Below are 18,851 nucleotides of genomic sequence, written 5' to 3' on the forward strand. Positions count from 1 at the left end.
GAGTCCAAGGAGGGGAGGCTGGTTTCCATGACACGCTGGGCTGTGTCCACAACTCTCTGCAATTTCTTGCGGTCCTGGGCAGAGCAGTTGCCGTACCAAGCTGTGATGTATCCAGATAGGATGCTTTCTATGGTGCATCGATAAAAGTTGGTGAGTGTCAAAGGGGACAAACTGAATTTCTTTAGCCTCCTGAGGAAGTAGAGGCACTGGTGAGCTTTCTTGGCTGTGGCATCTACATGATTTGACCAGTACAGGCTATTGGTGATGTTCACTCCCAGGAACTTGAAGCTCTCAACCCTCTCGACCTCAGCACCGTTGATGCAGACGGATGAGGCCAGAGTTGGAGGAATGGAGAGTCCTCAGAAGTTGAAGGGCCAGAGCAGGTTACAGAGGTAGGGAGGTGCAAAGCACAAGAAGGATTTGAAAACCTGGATGAAAAGTTTGCATTGGATGTAAACTTCAGAGGTATTAATTAAATGCCTCTGATGAATTAAAGCACGTTATTTATTTGCTAGTGTTTTGTTGGATGATATCATTATCTCATGTTCCATTGATGAGCGTTGCAAGGTGAGTAATGGCCTTCGAAGTGGTATTTTTAGAATAGCAATATCAGAGATGTTTGCTTTATCATAACTAGAAACAAGGGCACCTGTTACAGTAAAACTACAGACAGGATCTAACAACAAGACAACTAATGAAGAGCCAATGGCAGCAGCATCTGTTACAATTGCATTAAATTTGGAAAATAGTACTAGTGTTCCAGAAAGTAAAAAATAATGTCATTATGACTTAGCGCTCTTTATGTTCTATTCTTTTTCCTGGCAATTAGATCTATAAGTTAGCTGCTGGAAGCTAAGTAACCATGATGTAATATTTTTTCGTGGTTAGGTTACCTGAGGGTCAGTGCAGGGAAAGAAATAGGACTGGTTGGAGTGAAATGGACAAACCTTTGAGTGTGAACTAGACAAAAGGGGAGTTAACTGAAAGCTCACTATTGTTCACAGTTGTTACTGCTTTGACCTTACTTACCCAACATTATATTTTGCCGAAAGTAAATGCAGTACCCTTTCGTGTATAAACGGGCCATGCCCTCTTCTCAATGCTGCCACCAGACAGGAGGTACAGGAGTCTGAAGACCCACACCTCAAGGTTCAACAGAAGTGTCTTCCCCACTGCCATCAGGTTCTTGAATGGACCTGAAAAACCTTAACACTCCCTCGGACTATATTTTTCTCTCTCTCCATTTTGCACCAATGTCGTTTCTTTTGCCAATGTGTAAGTCATGTATAATTTATGTTAATTTAAGTTCATGTTGACATGTGTGTGTCTTCCTCTTGTAATGTACCGTGCTGCTGCTGCAAAAAGTTAATTTTCATGGCACTTATACCCTGTGTATGTACGCCTACGATAGCACTAAACTTGAACTTGAAATAGCACTACTATACTTTTAAAAACTTATCTATATGAAATACATTTTCCAATTGCGGAGCCAAAAAATCTGATTTCTTCATGCAATGGATTTGATCTTCCACTTTATTTATCCAGTGTGAGGCAATTATGATTATGGAAGCCCTTGAGAAAGTAATAAATGATTGCGTTATGTAAAGCGTTTTTAAAAAAGTCATCCTGCATTTCAGTTACTATTTCCTCCCCACAACAATTATTTATCACATCGGTTTAAGACATCTTTATTAGTCATATGTACATCGAAACACACAGTGAAATGCACCTTTTGCGTAGAGTGTTCTGGGTGCAGCCCGCAAGTGTTCCCACACTTCTGCCGCCAACACAGCATGCCCACAACTTCCTAACCCGGATGTCTTTGGAATGTGGGAGGAAACCGGAGCACCCGGAGGAAACCCACGCAGACACGGGGAGAACGTACAAACTCCTTACGGACAGTAGCCGGAATTGAACCCGGGTCACTGGCGCTGTAATAGCGTTATACTAACCACTACACTACTGTGCCTGCCTGCTTTCCTTTTTGCTTTTTAGTTGTGATTCACTGCTTGTTGAAGGAAGATGGACATTCCTTGCAAACAAGCAAATTTGGGCAGATTACCCAAATTAACACCGAGACAATTAGATTGCAGTTTCCTGTGAAAAAATCAACCATCCATTCCCTGACTTAAATTGAATGCTAGTCCAGCAGTACCTCTGATGTTTTCAAACCCTCTCCTGCTTTCCTCTTCTCTATCCCCATAACCTCGCCTTCAACCCTGAAACTTCTGAAGAGTGTCCATTCTTCCACTTCTGGCCTCAATGCACATCCACCGTTTAATTTGTTTTCCCTTTAGCTGTCTAATGCCTGAGTTTCAGAATCTTTTCCCTATACCTTTATTTTCTGCTCTTTGTGATGCTGCTTAAAATGTACCTCTTGGACCAAACTATTGATCAGGTTTGCCTGTCAAGTTTTACTGAGGAAGTGGATTATGAGATGAGAATAAGTGTTTCAATGATATTGTTTCTCATCCCCTAAAAACCATGACCCAGAAGATCATCAGCACAATTTAACACAATTAAAAAGACATTAACGATCTCCCTCGCACTGTTTTGAAGAGCTCTGAAAAAAATGCAAAATTCATTTTTGTTTGTCTAAAAACAGCGCCGTTATGCTCCCTTACATTGAGCACTCTGTTTCAGGAATAGTGAGCATTACTACATGAATTTCCAGCATTGGTATGACATTTCCTCACAGGTTGGAACTCAGTTCAGAAAGCAGACCTTAAAGAGTCAAACTGTTTAAGCTCCTGGGTCAATAAGGAATGAGTGCATGCTCCAATGACAGGCCATGACTGACCTCTGCAAATGCCTGCACTTTGTGGAACCCTGCAATGTTGCGAAATGTAAAAGCTGCATTGACCAAAACCAAAGGTTCCCAACTTTGTGCAGAGAAATGTTTTTAGATTCCTGCAATGGAGCAGTGAAAAGCAAGATGTTGTATGTGGCTTATCTCAGCAGACCTAGTCCTCAAGGATTCTGAGGTGACCCAAGGTCACAGGCAAACCTCAAGAGGCAAAATAAGCTTCACATAAATAGACCTGGGATCTCAGTCACCACACCCCCAGATTGACTTTCAAAGTCAAAGTCCAAAGTCAATGTCAAGTTTATTGTCATCTGCACAAGTACATGTGTGCACAGGTCCAATGAAAAACCTATTTGCAGTAGCATCACAGGCAGCATTCACAAGAAAAATATAAATTAAACATAAATTAAATGCAGGTTTTACAAGAAAGAACATAATTAGAACAAAAACAAAACAAAGTCCATTTTAGTGCAAAGTGATCAAAGTGGTCATAGTGTTGCTAAACTCGAGTGATTAGTGGCAATAAGTGCCAGAAGAGAAATGGTTTCACATTAATTAGATCAGATATGAGTACAAAATAGCAGAACAAAATCTGGAACGAGAAACTTCCTCCACACAAGCTTCAAAGGGAGGCACACTCGAATCAATACATCCTGGAAGAGTGTAGAAGGCCAAGAAGAGAGGCCAGGACGGAGATAGAACAGAGAATAAAGTGAAAGGTTCAGGGTCAGAGCTGTGGACTGAACACAAAGCAACCACCCAGTCTGACTTTGGTCTTCCCAATGTGGGCATTAACTTCAATATATTAAATTGAAAGAAGTGCAAGTAAATTGCTTATTCATAGATTTGTGGGAGGATGGAGGTAAAAAGGCAGTGTTGAATTTGCCTTAGTTTGCATCTTATTTATAGGGTAGCTTCTCCAACAGCATCAGCCCAAAGGGAGCTCAAGCTATGGACTAGTGCTGGAATCTACAAATTGTCATTGAGGGATGTGCTTGAATTCAAGCTAGTTGGTATGCTAGCATGGTGGTTGAGTTCTTGAATTAGTAACCAAAGGTCAAACTGTTGATCCAGAGACATGATTTCAGATCACAGCATGATGGCTGGGAAGTTTAAATTTGTCAACTTAAGACTGAAATTAAACAAAATTCATTGAAAGTAAAACTACTTTAAAAAAACACATCTGGTTCACCAAAGTCTTTTAAGGAAGGAAATCTGCTGTGCTCACCTAGTCTGGCCTACATGTGACTACAAAGTACCTTTGCAATCCAATCAGTTGGGTTGGGAGGAATGAGTAATAATATTGACCTTGCCTGCCTCACACATGACTGAATAAGTTTAACAGAGCTAGGCTGACACAATTTGAGTCTTGTAATTCCACTGTAAGGAATGGTAAAAATGAGTACACTGTTATATAATCATAGACAGAAGCACAAGAATTAACTACCTTGTTTCTCTCTTTTTAATTTTGTTTTCCAGATGCTTTTTCAGTTGATAACAGGACAGCAATACCACGCCAACCTTTCAGTCAGGCACCCAGTAGGCTTTATTTAATCATTATTCCCAGACCTATTTAACCTCCCTGATGATTTCCTTTCAAGATATTATCCAGCCTAAGGCATTACTTACTGTTGATTTGTTTTGACTAAATCATGTTCAAATCTGCTTACAGATGATACCATGGCTAACCCTGAACTCTAGTTCACTGTGAGTGAGGCTTTAAATTAGGAGTGTATTGAAGGCGTTGTTTGCAAATCATTTCAGGAAATGCAAAAACATAGGCCTGGAAATTTGGCCACACCCCACCAGTTTGTCAGGTGCTGGTTTGTCTCCAAGTAGCATGTACATGGCATACTCTCATTCCCATCACTCTCTGACCTGGTGATTATAACCAACGACACTAAAAATCTGGAACAGAAAGGCTTGTACTTCTGTATTGCTGGTAATTGGTTATTGGTTTATTATTGTTACTTGTACCAAGGTACAGAGAAAAACTTTAATTTGTATGCCATCCATACAGATCATTCCAAAACATAAGTACATCAAGGCAGTACAAAGGGAAGAGCAATAGCAGAATATAGTGTTACAGTTCCAGAAAGTGCAGTGCAGGTAGACAAATTAGGTGCAAGGACCACGACGAGGTAGATTGAGAGATAAAGAGTTCACCTTTAGCATACAAGAGGTCTGTTCAGGAGTCTTATAACAGCAGGATAGAAGCTGTCCTTGAGCCTGGTGGTACATGTTTTCAAGCTTTTGTAGGATATCCCCAATTGCTTTGCAGCCAATGAAGTACTGTTTAAGTGTTCACTGAATCAGAACCAGGTTTATTATCACTGACATACAGTATGTCGTGAGATTTGTTGTTTTGTAGCAGCAGTACAGTGCAAGGCATAAATACATAAAAATTACCATAAGTTACAAAAATAAATAGTGCACTGATGCACTGTAAGAAGCACAGTTGTCAATGTAAAACTGCCACAAATAGCAATATGATAATGACCAGATAATCTTTGTTTGGCTGGTAGAAGAACGCCTTTGTTCTTTGACAGCATTTGCAATATCTACCTGAAGAGAGCATGTCTAACATGCAGCAGCTCTAAAAATGCAGCACTCTATTAGTGCAGAATTGGAGTATCAGCCTAGATGTTTGTGTTCCATTCTCTGAATTTGAAATAACTATCTTCCAATGCTAGGGTGGTAATGAAGGCTTATGGCATGCTTGCCTTTATTAGTCAAGGAATCGAGTTCAAGAGTCAGGAAGTTATGTTGCAGCTTTAGAAAACTCTTGTTAGGCCACATCTGGAGTATTGCATTCATTTCTGGTCACCCCATTATATGAAGGATGTGGAGGCTTTGTAGAGGGTGCAGAAGAGGTTTACCAGGATGCTGCTTGGATTAGAGGGCATGTGCTATTATAAGGAGAGGTTGGACAAACTTGGGTTGTTTTCTCTAGAGTGGTGGAGGCTGAGGGGAGACCTGACAAAAATTTATAAGATTATGAGAGGGATAGATAGACAGCCAGTATCTTTTTCCCAGGGTCGAAATGTCTAATACAGGAGGGCATGCATTTAAGGTGAGAGGGGGTAAGTTTAATGGAGATTTGTGGGGCAAGTTTTATTACACAGAGAGTTGTGGATGCCTGGAATGCACTGCCAGGGATGGCGGTGGAGGCAAGTATGATAGAGGTGTTTAAGGGGCTCTTAGCTAGCACAAGAATGTGCAGAAAATGGAGGGATTTGGACCTTGTGCAGGCAGAAGGGATTAGTTTAGTTAGGCATTTAATTACTAGTTTAATTAGTTCGGCACAAATTCATGGGCCAAAGGGCCTGTTCCTGTGCTGGAGAAACAAAGGAACAGGGAGATGCCGATCACGGTTACGGCGGAGCGTAGGTGTTCTGCAAAACAGTCACCTAGTCTGCATTTGGTCTCACCAATGTAGAGGAGGCCACACTTGGGTCACCAAATGCAGTAGATGATATTACGGGAGGTGCAGCTGAATCTCTGTCTCACCTGAAAGGACTGATTGGGTCCCTGGATGGAGGTGATGGAGGTGGTGTAGGGACAGGTGTTGCACCTATGGCGGGGGCAGTGGAAAGTTCCCGGGGTGGGGGTGGGGGGGGCAGGCAGCAGTGAACTAGGGAGTTACGGAGAGTGCGGTCCCTGCGAAAGGCAGAAAGGGGTGGGGAGGGGCTGTGCTCTTCTATGTTCAGTTGAACCGCAGCTGATACATTTTTGTCATGCTACATATTATGCACATCTGAAGCATGTGCAAGTGAGAAACCGATTTGCCATTACAGCAACCAGATCCACACGAGCAAGTCCCCACTGCTTGGATGAGGTTCATGGACTAACCTAGGTTCTGCCCTGTCCTTCAGTCAAAGGGTGATTCCCTCCATCTCGCTCCTGCTCCCACTCACCTTCTCTCCTACCACCACAAGCCTGAAAAGAGTGGACCCAAATTCGTAAGTCCTTAAGCTGTGGTGCCAGAAGATCCAAATCAGTTTTTAATCCTAATGCAAACATGTGCACACTGTGTTCCTTGGACAAGATATGGGCTGACCTCTGCCATCCTGTCCCAGGCAACTCAGTCCTATTTGTGCTTAAAATGAGCAGTTCGCTTCTTTAGGCTCTTGTTGGTATCTTTATATTTTATTCATTTGTTTGTGAGATGTGGAAATCACTGGTATGCTGCTAATTATTGTCAATTACTAATTTCCCCATAACTGAGAAGGCAGTGAAGAGTCACCCCCTTTGGTGACTCTGGAGTCACATATAGAGTAAACCAGGTAAGGATGGCAGATTTCCTTCCTTGAAGGAAATTAGTGAGCCAGATGGGATTTTACAACTGTAATATTATGGTTATCATTATGGACACTTTCTATTTTTGATTTTAAAAATCCAGATTTATTTAGCTACTGGAATTTATATTACCAGCTAGTCAAGGTAGAATTTAAACTCATATTTCTAGATCAGTTGCTGGTCCAGTAACTATACCACCACACCACATTACCTGAGAACCATGGAATGCAGGAAGAAGGAGCTGTGCATGTATTTTCTGACCTGAGGTGTTTCCAAACCTGTGAGGAACTCCAGGTTCAAGCTGGACCTCTGATTGACCTTACACTTTAAAAACAGGCCTACCTTTGACTGGCGATTGCTATTAATATTGGTGCCTTCTTGCAACCAATGATTAGTACCTGAAGGGACACAATTATTACCAAGCACTCAGGTGGGACCTTGAGATGAAGAGTTAAGACATACCAAATATCTTTGGGTTTACCTTGCCCCCACAGACCTTCCATAATGCCTGAAGTCAGTAGGTGCCCATGGATGTTGTCCAAGAAAAATGAGTCAGGAGTCTAAGAATGTATGCTCAGTTGAAATTAAATTAGGAGCTTGAGGTTTCAAGACTGACTTCAGGTATTAATATTACTGTCCAAGGCAACGTTAAGGGAGTGCTGCCATGTCAGAAGTGACGTATTGTGGTTGAGAATTTAACTGAGGCTCCGACTGCTTAATCAGGTGGACGTAAACAATCTCATGTCATTATATCATAGCATAGCAGGGGTTATCACTGATGTTCTGGCCAATACGTGTCTCTTAGTCAACATACCTCCCATCCTTACCCAGTTTGACCCCAGACCCACAGTAATAATGTTGACTCTTAACTGCGCTCTGAAATGATAAAAAAAAACACTCATTTCAAGGGGAATAAATTAATATTGAGCTTTCAATAACGTCCACATCCTGTGCAACAATTGACAATATGTGAACCCTTTTCAGAAGGGGTTAGTTACTAAATACATACATGCATACATATATAAATAATCATATAAATCCCCAGTGCTGCATTTTTCACTGGAAGTAATGATAAGTGAATAATACCATATTAATCACCACTTCTTGAACTTTGTTCTTGACTTGATTTGTTGTTATTAAATACATAATTTGATTTTCCAAAATGTTCCCACATTCGGTAGAGACTTACAGGTTGAACTAACCCCGAGCAAATTTATTAATGATCATGTATGAAATTCTATTTAAAAGAGTTAAGATTTTCATTAAAGTAGTAACTTAATGAGTTTTATATGAACACATGAATTACTATTCATTGAATATCACATAATGTAATTTCAATTCATTGGAAGGATTCCATATAAAGAATGTCATGGTGCAGCAGGATTGGGAAATTGAGCTACTAATTTCAGTTAATGTGTTTAACAAACACCCTATTTCTGTGGGGTGTAATGATAAGAACGTAGAATGTAATGCCGTAATAAATGACAGAATGAATTTCAGTTATTAGTAAACTTATTAAAAATCTTGTCTCTGGATATCCCTTTGTCTGCAGAGCTCAAAGAGAAGAATGTTATTGATGAAAAGTGGATAGTCATCTCATCCTCCAGGACTGTTAATAAACACTAAATGTAAACTTTGATTGAACAAAGTGAAGAAAGTTCAACAGTTACGAGGGCCCAAAATGACTCCCAGTGGATTGGGATAACTTTAATCTGCCTTTCTCTCTCCCTACAGGGGTGCAACATCCGTCGTGTACAGATGCCAAGAAAAGCAAACCCAAAAACAATATGCGGCAAAAGTCCTGCAGAAAACTGTAAGTGAAAGTTGTTTAAATTTTTGAGTATATTAAATTGGATGCTGCAGTAGCTTTGCTATACCATCAGAGAGTGTGCAGAAAAGATATTCTAGAGTGGTTCCAGGGGTGAAGGATTTATTTTACTGTTGGCTGCTGCTTATGTATGTGGGCTCTTTTGTGTTGTTGATTGCATAAACAAATAAAGAGGGCTGGAACTATCAACAGAACGTCCTTTATTTGGAAGCAGTAACTCTCAACTAAACTACAGTGTCTGGTACAGTAAAGTATCAAAGTCAAACCATGTGGTGCATTCAGTTCTTCAAGGTACTTTTGCACTTACATAAACAACATATACATATAAGGAAAGGCTGGAGAAGCTAGGATTGTTCTGGAGTAGAGAAGATTGAGCGGATTTTTATCTCTCAGATTATATACCAGACAGGAAGAGGCCATTCGTCCTATCGGGTCCATGCCAGTCAACAAAGAGCTACCCTGCCCCATCCCATCTTCCAGTGTAGATCCATGTGAAGAGGTGTTTAAGATAATGAGGGGCCTAGACAGGGTAGGGAGAAGGAAATTCTTCCTAATGGTGAAAGGGGATAAAGGTTTAAGGTAAAAGAATTAGAGACAACGTGAAGAAAATCTGTTTTATGCAGCAGCTGATTAGCATCTGGAATACATGACCAGAGAGAGTGGTGGAAATTAATATAGTCCTGGCTTTCAAAAGGGAATTGGATCAATACTTGAAAAGAAATCATTTCAGAGTTATGGAAAAGGCTGGTGGGAGTGGGAGTAGGAGTAGAGGCACATCTCCTACACATTTGGCATGGACTAAAGGGCAAATAATCACCTGTCCTATTACTGTTCATAGATTTTCTGATTTTACACTGAAGTGTCAATCTCTGCAGAATTATGTCTTTCACAAGTATTAGTGACCCAGCCACTTGACAGCCAAGATTTAATAATCAGAGACTGCCTACTGTGCCTGGCTAATAATACTAAGTTGCTTTAGTTCACAAATGTTCTTGTAACACAAATGCAACCAGCATGAGGAAGCAGAAGCATGGACTACTACTACGTAAGACAGCCAGATCCAGCCACAGTTCACACATGTACTGAATAGGAATTTTGAATCAGTGTGTATCAGAATGGAACCAGATGGCAGGGTGCAAGTGAGAATCCCGAAGTTTGGTGTTCCCCTGAGACAGTGTCTAAAGATGAGTGATACTTGGCTTTGCATGGCTTCAGATTATCAAGACTTTATCCATTCTGTTTATTTAGTAAAACCGGTGAGATTTCTTGGCTTATTCAGTTAGGATACCCTGGTCTTGTTGTTTTCTTATTATTCTTCCTTCTTGTCTTCCCCTTTTGCTACCTCCAATGGCGTCGTTCAGAATAAGGTACACAATTCAATATGTACAATTTTCCCCTTGCTATATTACTATCCTCTTCCTTTATTAATAAGCAGAGTATTAAGTATTTGAAAATGGATATTCTCTGCTTTTTCAGAACTTGTATAGCTGTAAATTAGCTGTGTACAACTTACAGCTTGCTTGAGAATAATGGCTACTGCAGAGAGGGATTGTTGGTATGGGACAGGCTGGGATAGTTAGAGAAAAACCTGTTCATATCTCCTTCACAATAATGGCTATTCATAGTTAAATTGATGGCAAAGAGCTCTGATAATTGTTGACACCCACAAGGGGATGAGCATGATGAAAGTTTTAAGAAGTGATTAACTTCCCCCATTGTATCTGCTTATTATAAATATATATTAAAATTATATATATTTATTTGCATCTTTTTCTGTTAAGTAAAGAAAAATCAGAATATTTGTACAGTGTCTTTTATACCATCCCAAAGTACTTTACAGCCATTGAAGACCTGTTGGTTAATGTTGTCAGGTAGGAAACACAGCAAGGTCTCACAAATAGCAATGTGATTATCACCAAAATGTTAGTAATGTTGAGTGAGGAATAAATATTGGCCAGGATATTTTGGAGAGTCTCTCTGCTCTTCTTTGATATGGTGCCAAGGGACATTTTTATGTCCATCTGAGAAGGCATAAAAGGGTAGCATCTCCTCTGTGGGACAGCACCTCTGAAGAGCAGCACACTCAGCACAGCATTAGCATGTCAGTCTGGAGGCTAGGCAAGTGTTAGCTACTAAAGTGATACCAACTCAGTCACCACTGGCACTTTGACTCTCAAAGACCCTAATTTACATTGCCTATATATTTTATAGATAGGGCACACATTCGCTTCCCATGAACTTTATGTTATCATGATTTTTGGTAACAATTTTTTCTTCAGTATGTTACCAGTGCAAATTTCATCAACCCATCTCAGTCAATCTTGCAGTGCCAGCCACCACAATGTGGCTGCAGCCTCTGCCCATCAGGTGACTCAGCAGATTACATTTCCGAAGTCTTTCTTCCCATAACATCCTTTCACCAAGTGACTGTGGGCAAGGCCACAGAAAATGTACCAGTCTCACAACATTCTTTGCACTGACCACCATTCCATTAATTTCCCCTGTTCTGCTGGAAATTATTCCATTGAAGAGGTGTGATCCCCACTAACCCTTTCACAGAACCAGAAAGTCTTCTCTTGCATCTAGTTCTCATGGAATCAGTCACTTTAAGGACCTTGTGGAAGGACCCTTAGAAGTTTTGTTCCCAACTTTGCCCAAGTTTTTAACCATTCCAAGACACTTTGAAGGGATGTGCGATCAGGGTATGCAGGTACCCCAGCTGAAGGCTGGGAAAGCCAAATCCATTGTCTCTGGTACTCTGAAAGCTTAGCAGCAAGTCTGATCCCTACCAGACCATTAGCTCAGCGTCAACTAAGTGTTTAGCAAACTCAGTATCCTTTACAATCCCCAGTTTAACTTCTGGGTAAGATCCTCCTCCTGCCCCAACTCAACCCATTGGGCACAGAAACCCCATCCATGTCTAAACTCAACTGATCCTGAGTTCTTCTGGGCAGCCTTTTCCTCTACACCCATAGTTAATGTAAGCTTTTCCAAATTTCCGCTTCTCGTTTTCTATTTCTTCCATCTCAGATATAACTACACAGGAGTTTAGGGAGGAAGTTCCTGAGGGAGCCAGAGGGTTGTAGGACTGGAGAAGATTCAGAAATAGAGAAATATGAGAGCAAAGAGATGGGTTTAAATATGAGGAAGGGCTCAATGAGCAGCCAGTCTGCAAGCACAGCGTGATGGGCAAAAGGGACTTGGCAGGTGATAAGGGTGAATTATGTAAAGAGGAAAGAATGCCAGCTGCTTTGAAACATGCACTTAGAGGACCTACAGTATATGGTGTTAAGGAGTAAAGTCTGTCACTGACCTGATCAACAGTAATTAGCTGGCTGACTTAATATTCATTTTATTGTTAAGACTCATCTGACACATGGTGCTTCTGGTAACAGTTACTTGGGATGACTTCAGACCTGATAACATACTCTAGTATCTATCACTTGTTATTTTCATTGGTACCCAGAGGAAATTTGGCAGATTTACTAAATCTACAGCCTTCGTTTTGTAGTCTGTGCACTAACCTGAATCTCGTTGGGCACCAAACAAGGAGTGATCGTCAATGTTTTGACCAGAGGTGCCTGTGTTGTGTGGGCCAGCTTACTCAAGAAGTATTTAACAAGCATACTCAAGAAGTCTGTAGTGAATTTTCTTGGTGTGTTATAGAACTAAAACCAATTTGTTAAGTTTGAACAGACTACTTTCACCAAGTGGATATTTTATTTCCTCTTAGAATGCCAGACATGTACTCTTGCAGACCCATTATGTCTTGAATATTTATACAGGGTATTAAATATCCATGTCCTTGCTAGACCCAAAACTGCAGGCTTCATTGTGCTTTCTCAATACAGCACATATTGCTGAATGAAATGGCACAGATTAACCCTTGTGAGTACTGAATGCCTTTTGGAAGTTGTAGAGCTGTAAACAGCCAAAATATTTTTCTTAACAGAAAGAAGAATTAGACCAGAATAAAGTAAGAGACAATGTTGATTGGATGAGTATTTCATTTGCCTTAACATATATAACTATGCAGGGATTGTGCACTGTCAGGGGTGTTTGTTCTTGTGGGATTAGAAGATCCCCTGGTACTGCTTTTTAGAAGAGCAGAGCAGATCTCCCCTGTGTTCTGGCCAATATTTATCCCTCCACCAACATCACCAAAAACAGATTACCTGGTCATCATCAAATTGCTGTGTCCGTAAGCTTGCTGTGTACAAATTGGCTACTGTGTTTTGTAGATTGCAACAAAGACTACTCAGAAATGTTTAATTAGTGTTAGAGCATCCTAGACATCCTGAATGGGACTTGAAAGACAGTGTATAAATGGAATTCTTTCTTTTGAACATTTTAGCTATTTGCGTACATCAGATGCTGCAAAAATCAGTGAGATGAATGAGCATTTGTACAGTTACCGTCTGTTTAGAATGAAATGTTTGCACACTGAGAGCCCAGTTCTTTGGATGATGTCAATGTGTCTCTAATATGAAAAAAAGACAAGTTTCAATGGCACTTTACTCAACCTCATGATAGTTCAAAGTGCTCTAGAGCCAATGAAGTGCATTTAAAGTGTGGTCATTCCTGAACCAGTGAAACTTGTAGACAGGGCATTGATTATAATATTAAACAGAAAATGCTGGAAGCACTCAGCAGGGCAAGCAGCATCTAAGCAGAGAGATCCAAAGCTAACATTTCAGGCCAATGACCTCACATCATGTCAGCTTTCTCTCTTCACAAATGTTGCTTGACCCGTTGAGTGTTTCTGGACATTCCTAATTTTAAATTCAATTTCAGCTTTTGCAATATTTTAATTCTAAAGATTTTCATGTTGCATCCAAAGTCTTTAGCTTTGGGATTTGGACGTTATATGACCTCTAACAGTGCACACTGACCAAATTAATCAGGATTATGACCTAAAATCCTGGAGGGGGACTTGCACTCACAACATAAGCAAGAATGATCAGAGCTGATACTTAGAGTCCAAGGTTGTTTGCTATGAGATGTAACATGGAGTCTGAATTGTGCTCCAGATTGTCACTGGATGGCAATAGATTCTACTGGTATAATTCCTTTCCATTAGTATCACTGTGGTGAATGTGTACGTTCCTTGACAGGAGAACCAGCTCCTTGCGATTTCAATAGTTTGCATTTTTTTTTATGGTTCTACACTATTAAATGTTAAAAATAAGTCATGTCCAGGACATTGCAACCTGAAAAATTAGGTCAAAGATATTCTTGAAGTATTCCACTGATGATACCAATGTCCTATTTATTGATGAATTTGTTCATATAACATATGTAGGTGGAAATTAGCACTGGCAGATGTAATTTGAAATGGAGTCCATTCCAAATTTAGATGTACTTAGAAAACTAAACAGTTTGAAAGTAGGTTATCAGCAACTACAAACCATGTGATCCAGCATTTGGCGGTCCTCTCTGCACACTGTGTTTTCAGTGCAGCATTTCATTTACAACTTATTCCCCGATCCATCAGTCATGGTGTAATTCTGAGTGTGTGATTTATGAAGAGTAAAGTTAATTAAGATGTACTTGCATGGATCGTGTTTGTTTTTACTGCTGATGTGCAAAGATGCAGAAACATATTCAAATCAGCAAAGCATATTGGTCACATCTCGTGATTGACATGTACCAGGTTAGCCTCCGAGTAACACACGAGATACTGGGTCAAGCAGCATCTATGGAGGAAAATGGACAGTCGACATTTCGGGCCGAGATCCTTCATCTGGACTGGGCACAGATAGTCCATAGATTCTGCCTGACCCACTGAGTTCCTGCAGCATCTCATATGTTGCTCCAGATTCAAGCATCTGCAGTCTCTTGTGTCTCCATCTAGCCTCTGAGCAATTATGTTTCTCATATAGTTTAGCTTGAAGTTTTGACAATGCTGTCTATTTTCATAAAAGAATTCCTAAACTTTCTCTTTCCCTTACATACAGAGTGGCAGATATGGGGGGCGGGGTGGAAGTTGACTTGTTCATTTTGACCACAAAGAATTTCACTGGCCAGTATTTGTAGTGAATCATAATTGATCCAATTCTTATAGTCTACATAGCAATCACAGTGATTCCTCTGTATTGTGAGATTTAAAATTGAGAGTATTTGTCAAAACCCATGTAATTTAAAATCCTATAAATTGTTATATGAAGATTCACATATAAGGAGTAGTGTTTATATTGTTCCCTTCCTCTTCTCCTCTTCTGAAGATTGGCTTTTTGCTAGGGTTGGTTCTACTGCAACCTCTTCATAGATATCCATTTTACAGTCCTTTTTATTTTGACACTCATTCAGGAGTGAGACAATTATCCATTTTGCCTTTAAAATCAATAGGTACTCAGTGTTGTGCAGGAATTGAACTACACTCCCGCACCCCTTAATTTTGTCTCATATACCGTAAATAGATAAACTCATTGATCCAATGTGGGAGATTTTAATAAGATTGTCTTTTTTTAATCAGCACCCTGTAGCATTTTTTCCATTATAATTCAGAATCCTTTTAACTTTTTCAGATCGATAAGAAGATTGCAAGAACCGAAATTGGTGTTTTGCTACGACTTTCTCATCCAAATATTGTAAGTGAACCATGTGTTTGATGAAATGGCAGCCTGCTGTGTTGATTGTGGCTTAATTTGCACCATTCTTGCTTCTGAGTTAGGAAGTTGTGAAGTCAAGTTCTGTTGAGTACAATATCTAGACTAGCTCTGTGGTGGAGTACTTCAGAGAGATGATAAAGTGATGTATGTTTTCTCTGGTGGATCTAGGAGGTGCTTTGGTAGTGAAGAGCAGGAAAATTACTGATGTGCAAATGAATGTTTAGTTTGCAATCAACAACACTAAAGCAGATTCCAGTAAAACTCTGATAATCCACCATCTGGCTAACTGGAAATCCTAGTGGTTCAGCATCTGGTTCACATTAATGTCTCTCATGATTCTGACACTCTCCTGAAGCTCACTGGGATCCTCTTTCTGCACTATTAAAGTGTTTTCTGATGTCCTGAGGTGCTTATAAATACAGCAAAGGATGAACCAAAGCACTATATAAATGCAGGATCTGTTTCACAAAAGTCATAAAAATGCATGTTTTCTGGATTTCTTACCACTAAATGTTTTGAGTTGCTCTGACAAAAAGACAGATTTATACCAATTGCAGGAATTTACCAATTTAGACTATTAAACCGTCAGCATTTGGGACTGAAGTTGGCAGGCACTTGTGTGAAGTATAATCATGTCACTGACCAGTTGGAAAGTGATCTGACTGTAAATTGTAGATTCTTGTTGAATAGTTCAGATATCACTGATGGGTGAATAGTACTCTGGGAACGCCAAGGTATGTCACTAATGTGTAAAGCCTGTGTAATCAAATTTTGTTAAACAAGAGATTTTTCTACTACTCTTCCATTAGTGTCGTTGTCATTCTAACACTCACCAAAGTGTGGCACCTTTTCAGTGATGTAACATTCTGATGGTACAATGTTCCCTCGGTTCTCCATTGCACTGTCAACCTAGATTAATCTTCCACATCAGAAGCAATTGTTGTTGATTTGGTGAAGTGTGAGTAAGAAGTATAGGAAGAACATATCATAAGCTTCAAATCTGAAAACTTACAAATGAATTCAATATCTTGCTTCACCAATGAGGACCTGGAACTCACTGTCCAAAAGGTCGGCAGAGGCAGAAACCCTCACCACGTTTGAAAAGTGCCTGGTTGAGCACTTGATATACTGGAACCCACCCAGCAATGGGCTGAGGGCTGGGAAGTGGCTGAATCCATCTGAATTGCTCTTTGCTTGCAATAGGCTGAGAGCTTTCTTCTGTGCCGTAAATTCTATGAAGTAGATTTAGACTGTAAAGTTATTCCTGGAGAATTCAATGTCAGTGAACTTAATTAAATATCAGCCTTTTACAATATGTGGATTTTTTTGACAGGTTAAAGGTATTTAATCAATTGCATGATATTTATTATGATACTGCCCCAGTGGAAATAATTGCTCCATGTACATTCATATTCAGACCTGGAGGGTGCAATGTCCCTAAAAGTACTTTCTGACCTTTAGAAATCTGTGCTATGAATGATATGTCCTTCCCTGTGAGAAGGCATGCAAAAAATATTAAATAGTTGGACCGTAAAATAAAATATATATTAGTAGAATTAAACCCACTGCAATTATCAGGGTCACGGTTTATAATATTGTCTCTTATAAATAAGTAAAGTGAAGTAAAAACATTCAACCAATTTGAGTAACTATATTTAATTTAGAGAAAGTAAGTACCTGTATCTGGTTGGAATGGCAGTAATGGTAAAACACTCAGGGATGGATCTCTTTGTCACCTCCACCTATCGCCTCCCAGCTTCTGACGCTGTTCCCCCTCTCCCCTCCTCCATCTGCCTATCACCCCTCCTCACCTGGATCCACCTATCACCTGCCAGCTCTTGCCCCACCCCTTCCCTTCACCTTTTTTATACTGGCGATCTCCCCTCTATATTTCAGTCCAGGTGAAGGGTCTCGACCCAAAATGTCAACTGTCCATTTTCCTCCACAGATGCTGCCCGACCTGCTGAGTTCCTCCAGCATCTTGTTTTTTTTTGCTCCAGATTCCAGCATCTGCAGGCTCTTGTGTTTCCAGGGATGGATTTTCCTCTCTGGTCAATGGTTTCTCTTTTAAATCTTCCTCTTTCACCACTTTGTACAGAAATATTCAATATAGTCTTTTTGTTGGGTGGGGAGAAGAAGAAATTAGACAAATTTTAGTTGTAAAGTAACTACTTAAATATAATGGAATGATCCCCCTGCCTCTAAGGAGTATCCATGGGAGTTAAAGTGAAATGCACACCTCTTCATTATGAGCCATCCAACAGACTCCTATATATATGGAATGTAACTGACAAAGACTACTAATTTTGTTCAGATCAAGTACATACTTGGAGTTAAATCTTCCTGTATTTTATTTGTAACTGTGTTGACTTAATACAACTTTAAACCCCTGCCCATATTATTATCACGCAATCTTGTGGTTAATGGGCCCAATTACTTTGTGTCTCGTGCCTGAACTCATAATCTGTGATTCCCACTTGCCCAGATTAACCTGTTCCGGACACAGAGGGCTGATGAACTGATCCTCATACCCAGATGTCTTCCCATGAAGCAGAGCAGGCCATAAAAGGCAACTAGGCCTCAGACGGCAAATCCTGAGACCCTGTCCCTGAAATGGTCTGATGGGCCTTTGTCAGCACCCACGCTGTCAAGGGCCTTTGAACTATTTTAAATGTCTCTGATGATAAGAAATATATAAAAATAGTGAAAATAGGCCTATTTCATTTAAGTTAAAATTAGTTAAGAAGAGATAAGCGAAATTAAAAAATGATGCATTTAGTTAGAAACACCAATCCTCAGAATTAATTAAAATCATTGAGAAAAATGAGGAAATGAACTGCACTTGAGCTAAAGGGCCAGACATGAAGTGCACATCAACCCTTTCTCCAGCGATTCAGTGCTCCATTTGCGTCCTTATTGATGTGCTCAGCAGCAGAGCAGAGGACAGATGAACTGGTATTGCAATGCACAAACAATGAAGTTAGGGATGAACTGAGCCACCAAGGAGGAGATAGCTGGTAGTTCCCCCTATCTCCAAGGAGGAGATAGCTGGAACCAGTATCCAGAAGTGAGGGTGATTCAGCCCATTGACAGCTGCAAACTACTGCAGGCAAGAAACTAACTCCAACTTGTTAATCAATGCGCATGCTAGAAATACTCTCAGTGTAAACACTAGCGGCTGCTGATTTAGTAAAGGAAGGCAATGGTCATCATCAAGGATGCTGATGAACTGTCCTTGTGGCCCCAAATTTACCTAAAAGTGCTGCTGGAATCTGATGACAAGAGGCTTATAAAGCATTCAGGTTAT

At 40.2% G+C, this 18,851-nt stretch overlaps 1 protein-coding gene across 2 annotated transcripts in view; it reads left to right on the forward strand.

Annotated features, from left to right (window-relative positions):
* Positions 1–18,851, forward strand: part of LOC127582685 (calcium/calmodulin-dependent protein kinase type IV-like) — a 95,466-nt gene that overhangs the window by 26,110 nt on the left and 50,505 nt on the right. For both annotated transcript variants that reach the window (XM_052038236.1, XM_052038237.1), the window contains exons 2-3: positions 8,840–8,918; positions 15,461–15,523. In XM_052038236.1, the coding sequence (XP_051894196.1) occupies positions 8,840–8,918; positions 15,461–15,523 (142 nt within the window). The remainder of the gene's footprint in view (positions 1–8,839; positions 8,919–15,460; positions 15,524–18,851) is intronic.

This window comes from Pristis pectinata, chromosome 24 (genome assembly GCF_009764475.1).
Source record: "Pristis pectinata isolate sPriPec2 chromosome 24, sPriPec2.1.pri, whole genome shotgun sequence".
In the NCBI taxonomy this organism is placed as follows: Eukaryota; Metazoa; Chordata; class Chondrichthyes; order Rhinopristiformes; family Pristidae; genus Pristis; species Pristis pectinata.